The sequence below is a fragment of the Ipomoea triloba genome, chromosome 7 (genome assembly GCF_003576645.1).
Source record: "Ipomoea triloba cultivar NCNSP0323 chromosome 7, ASM357664v1".
NCBI classification, from domain to species: Eukaryota; Viridiplantae; Streptophyta; class Magnoliopsida; order Solanales; family Convolvulaceae; genus Ipomoea; species Ipomoea triloba.
Window position 1 is genome coordinate 17,368,052 of NC_044922.1, and position 6,082 is coordinate 17,374,133.

The 6,082-nt window shown below is 33.9% G+C and overlaps 1 protein-coding gene across 1 annotated transcript; it reads right to left on the minus strand.

Annotated features, from left to right (window-relative positions):
- Nucleotides 1–1,881: 1,881 nt before the first annotated feature.
- On the minus strand, nt 1,882–2,805 carry LOC116025916 (protein MIZU-KUSSEI 1-like). Its single transcript, XM_031267295.1, has one exon. It carries the CDS (start codon nt 2,739–2,741, stop codon nt 1,983–1,985), a length of 759 nt encoding a protein of 252 aa, XP_031123155.1. The 5' UTR covers nt 2,742–2,805; the 3' UTR covers nt 1,882–1,982.
- Between the last annotated feature and the right edge of the window lie 3,277 nt (nt 2,806–6,082).

Sequence of the window (6,082 nt, forward strand, 5' to 3'; positions counted from 1 at the left end):
TTTTTTTTTTTTTTTTTTTTTTTTTTTTTTTTTTAGCTTCTTTTCCTCTTCGTCCTCTTCTTCTCCCCCCCTCCTACCCCCAATGTGAAGGAAAGGGGGAGAAGATCCATCCGACGTTGATCCACTCTTTCATCTTCTTCCAAATCAAGCAAAAGGCGCTGCCTGTGCATACATCAACGTGACTGTGAAAAACGATGCCATCGAGATGTTCTAAAATACCTGTCTATAAAAAAACATTTAACTTAGGTTTAATTTTTCAAATATCATTTTCTTTATCTATCCCGTATTAGATATTTTAAATTTATTTATTTAATTATTCACCCTAAAATAAAGTATGTATTCTCTAAGTTCTTGATCTAGTGACGTTAAAGCAATGAGTAATACTACATCTACTCCACTTTTTACTATTCCGTACATTTTATACTCTCTTCTAGGTGTCATCTTTTGATTGATTTAAACAATAAAGTGTGTCACTATTTTTATTCATTCACATTTTTTTATCCAATAAAATGTGTACATGTGTGTCAAGAGTATATCATTTTCCTAAAGCAAATTTGCTTCACATGTTGCGAGGATCAACCATATGAAGACAAATATTATTGCAATTCTTTGTTTATACAAGATCATTGACTTGATTTTTCAAAGATTTGTTTTGACTAAAACAAAATAAATAAATAAAGATAAGAAATTTCTTGATACACCATTAGCTTTAATTTTGATATTATTATTATTATTATTATTTAGAAGAAGTATGTTTCTTTTCTCTTTTATTTTTAATTCCACCGAAAGAGAACAAAAGATTATATACATAGACTCACCACACTTTGCTTTAGACACATGAACAATCAGAATACAAAATTGTGAAAACTAGCCATATTGATCAAAATAGATATCATGTACATGCTATTTAGTATTTATGTACATTAAGATTTAGATTTATAAATGTATGAAACAAATATTATGAACATAGTGTAGGATTATATTATTAAAATAATACACTAGTTGACACTTAATATAAAACAATACTATTTTGGATCAGAGTTTCCCAATTAAACAAGTTGAAATTTGGTCCATGATATAATATGCGAAAAACTATCAAGAAAGCTGAAGTGCATGGATAATCAAAACCAATTATTGAAAATATATACTCTGTATAAATTTATGAAACATCTATAACACTGAATAGTTAAGATGTCAATTATTATAAACACACAAAATATTAAAATAATAATTTTATTTTTACGATTAACAACGAAATACAACTATATCTCGTTTTTCATATAATAATTTAACTAGGAGTATAAATGATCTGAGCGACTCGTGAGCGGCTCGGTCAAAATTCGGTTCGAGCTCACGTTAAACTTGACCTGACTCGTTTCTCAATCGAGCCAAGTTTGAGCACAAATATTTTAGGCTCGTGGCTTGTCAAGCCGCTCGAGAGCCATATATATGTGTTTGTTTGTGTGTATGTAAATGAGCTAATCGACTCGTGAGCCACTCGGTCAACTTCAAGCTCGAGCTTCAATTTTTTAGCTCGATCAAACTCGAGCTTCAATTTTTTAGCTCGATCAAACTCGAGCCCACCTATTATTTATTGAGCTCGACTCGTTTACTGCCCTAAACTTAACCAATCTTTTTACTAGTGTTATAAAATGTCCTTTCCCTACCCACACAACAACAAATAGTGAAAATGTCGATTTTTATAAATAGAAAATTATAGTGATGCTTTAATTTTTTTTACCAGACATCCAATATTCTAATAACCATATCCATAAAATAATGATTTTACCTAACTACCTTCACGGTTAACAAAGAAATACAACAATAACCATACATTTCTGCTTATAATAATCAACATTCTTACTCTTCTGTATTATAGAATTTTTTGTTTTAGAAAATTGTTTATTTCTTTATGAACTTAAAGCTTAACAAAATACTGATTAAAACAGAGATTAATCTAATTTTAATAATCCAAGAATTGATTAAACTCTGAGTAAATAGATGCTAAGCTCAGGACCTCCATGGCCATCAGGGCTCATCATGTAGAAAGCTTCAGAGTCTCTGGACCCCACAACCCGTTCATACTTTGCCCTCATGTACATTAGCTCGCCGTCCGGCCCGATCCCGTCGTCCTCCTTTCCGGGCAAAACCCCGGCGCCCATTGTGATCGGGCCGATGGAGTTCAAGACCCGCCAATCGTCCGGCCCGCATTCTCTCCTCGCCGCGAACCCGCATTTCCGCCCGTTACAGTACGCCCGCCAAGCGGGCTCTTCTAGAAGCTTCGGCTTCTTCTTCTTATTTTTATTTTTAATCTTCTCCCCTGTATTCCGCTCGCACTCCAACGCGATCCGGACCAGCCCGGACGCCATTTCCCGGACCAGAACGCCCGTGGGCATGGCGAGCTCGACCAGGAAGGCCGGGCCGAGGCGCGGGTCTTCCTGGAAGGCGAAATGCACGCGCCCGCGGCGGAACCCGAACAGAGTTCCGACCACTCGGGCGCCCAATGGGCCCTGGGCGGTCGCCCGGCTCTTGAGGCCGAACGTGAGAGCCGACCGGAGCTTTGAAACCGCCGTCTTAGGCCGCGGCGGCGGCACGGCGAGATCGAGCTCCTCCGGGAGCTTCCACTCGAGAATCTCTTCGCGGTCGTCGTCTTCCTCCTCGAGCTTCTTGATCTTCGAGTGGAAGTATCTTCTGGAGAAGGAGAAGGACTCGCCTGGGTTCCTCGCCATGATTGTCTTCATCCTTAGCTTATTCCCGTATTGATCGCCGGAGAATGATGAGAGAGAAGGAGAAGGTTATCAGACTCGATCTCCTAACTAACGGTATGAGGAATGAGAGGTGAAAGTATGGTGTAAATATATAATTGTGAAGGCTCAAAGATCGGACAAAATCTTTGAAATGTTTTTTTTTTAAATATTTAATGATGAATCGCTAGTTTCACGAGACTGTCTACCCGACCAACTAAAACCTCGTCAGCAATAGTAAGAATGATATGGCATTATTAAAAAAAACAAGAATAATTCTATCCATTCCTCCAAAATTTTACTTCATAGATAAAACATTTTTTTTTAATTAGTGGCGTCAATCAATTCATAGCATCCAATAGTTATAAGTTTAATGGAGTGCTCTATGTATAGAGTTAGAGCGAGAGACGCATGTATGCTGAAAATCTGCTGACGAGGCTGATGTGACGAATGTTGATGGACAACTTAGATTAGTCGTGACATGTGTCGAGCAAAGACATGAGCTTCAAGGGTAACAATTAGTGTGATGTACGTGACCAAAAATTAGTTAATGAGATGAATTATATATGTGAAGTGAAATGGAATATAAGATGGTATAGGTGATGATTAATGAAATGAAAGGGAGAAAGTGGGGTAGGGATGAAGCACGAGAAGCTAGGATGACGAGTCACAATGGAGAACTTTAACAAGAAGTCAACATCTGATGCAGTTATGTCTGGTGAAATTGCACCAAAACTGCACCCACCCCAGCAGAAAGGCTAGTAAACCCTCCATGTAACTTCCCACTCTAATCTTGCCTCTTACCATCTTGTCTGGTAATCATTAAATTATAATTCCTGAGATAATAATATTTTGACTCAATTATTATTTTACATTTAGTATATAATTATTAAATTATTGTTATATTTGGTCATCGGGATTAATTTTATTCTCAATAATATCGTTTGATTTTCATCAATGCTAATCTCTAGACCATTATATTTCAGTGTGTCGCTTAAATGCTACTTAAATTCAAATAACTCAAACATCTATTATGTAGAAGATTTTGGTTAAGATTATTTATACACTAAATATGAAAGCTAATAAGTAATTATTAAATATGAGAAATGTGCAATATTTAAGGTACCTAAAAATGAACCCAAAAAAGAAACCCTTATTGATTTTATCTAAAAAGTTCAAAAGACAAAGCTAGAATGTCAACAATTTCAGAAAATAATGAGAACAGAAAATGTCAAAAAGTTTGAACTAATAATCATCATCACGGCTTATAGAACTTTGTGTCAATAAAAAAGTGTGATTTTATAAGTTCTGTTTGTGTTTTTCAGAGTGTGGTTTCTATATTTCGTGTTTTTAATGATTACAAGTTATAAAATTAACAATAATGATTATTTGGAGGTGTATATTGAATATATATCTTTCTCTTGTGTAATAATCTAAAAATTATATAAAAGAGGTAAACATGACTTGATCACTAAGATGTTGACAATAATTAAACTCATGACATTCTGCTATAGAGAATCAATTTCCTACTTAACCAGCATTTCAGTGCAATCTAAACTATCTCTCTCTCTCTTTTAATATATAACTTAATTTTTCGATTTTTCCGAATTATATGTTGAATCCCATGAACCTGCCTTCAGACACATACAAAAAATAAATCAAGACAATCTAATTATATCACTTATCACTAAATTATATATTCGATTATATGGTGGACCATGGTTCACAAAGCATTGTGGACCATGATCATAGCTGATAGTGCAGTTGTGTTGAACAGATACTGCAGTTGTGTTAAAAAGATACTGCAGTTGTGTTGAAAAGAAACTACAGTTGCACATAACAGAGGCCATTCATCTGTTCAACACAACTGCAGTATCCATTCAACACAGCTGCAGTATGTTTTCAACACAACTACAGTATCCGTTCAACACAACTGCAGTTCCAGATGAATTACACAACCTCTGTTTTCGCGCAACTGCAGTTCCCTTTCAACACAACTGCAGTATCCTTTCAATACAACTGCAATATCAATTCAACACAATTGCAGTATCAACCATGATCTTTATTTGAAGGGAGAATGGATCCATAAGTCAAAAAACCACAGGACTTTATTAATATTTGTGTTTGTTTTTCCACCGACTTTGATATGCACCACATGTGTAGACCATTCCTTAGGTCAATGCTTGTGGAAATTTGTCAGTGCAATTTATGACTAATTAAGAAATGAGAAATGTGAGAAATTGTGCAATGCAATGGAGATGACACAGATCAACTAATCTTCATCTACAACCAACAACTGCAGTTGAAAAATGGGCAGCTTAGCTTAATTTGTTCCCATCCCATGACAGCAATGTGTGGGACAAAGTCAAAATCAATCAAAACCTATACCCAATAGAGGATGAGTAAGCACGTTTTGTTTCCATTCATAATTCTAGCTTCATGTTCATTCACAATATATGGCAGTGGGAGAGTGAAATTTTAAAATGTGTCTACATACTTTGTTGCATCTAGAGATTTCAAGAGAAAGTTTGACAGGGATTTGTTTGTCATGATCAGTTTTTATATTTATGAATACTCTATTGTATGTATCTAGATAACATCATCTACCCTTCATTAATCACATTCTTAATATTGTTTTTTATTGAAAAATCTCTAATATCTTAGTTTATCATTTTATGTCTTTTTACACTTATCAACTAATTTAACAATTAACTAGTGTTTTACCCGTGCGGTAGACGAACAAAATTATGTTATTATGAATTTAAATAAAAATTTTGAAAAAATATAAATATTTTAAAATGTACAATATAAAATGTACAAAATGTCTCCTAATTCTAGGACATTATTTTTTTCGCACAGGCAACGCACACCCGTGCGACACCCGTGCAGCGCCTATGCAAAGTTGACATAACCACCTCCTAGTTGTTTTCACCATTTTATTATGATATGGTCGATGAGCGCGCGTGCATATATATATATATATATATATATATATATATATAGACACACACACACACACACACACACACACCCCTACACACAGAGATAAATTTATAGAGAAAATTTACATAATTTGATTTATTCCTAAGTGTATTTCATATCTATTATAATTCCAACAATATGAATAATAACTAAGAAAATTATATTTAAAAAAAATGCAAATTTTAATTTTGGTATTAGTAAATTTAAATTCTAATTGGATGCGTTTCCTTAATGATTGTATATTACGTCATATATGTAAATAATATTTATTAATATATATATATATATATATATATATATATATATATATATATATATATATATATATATATATATATATATATATATATATATAT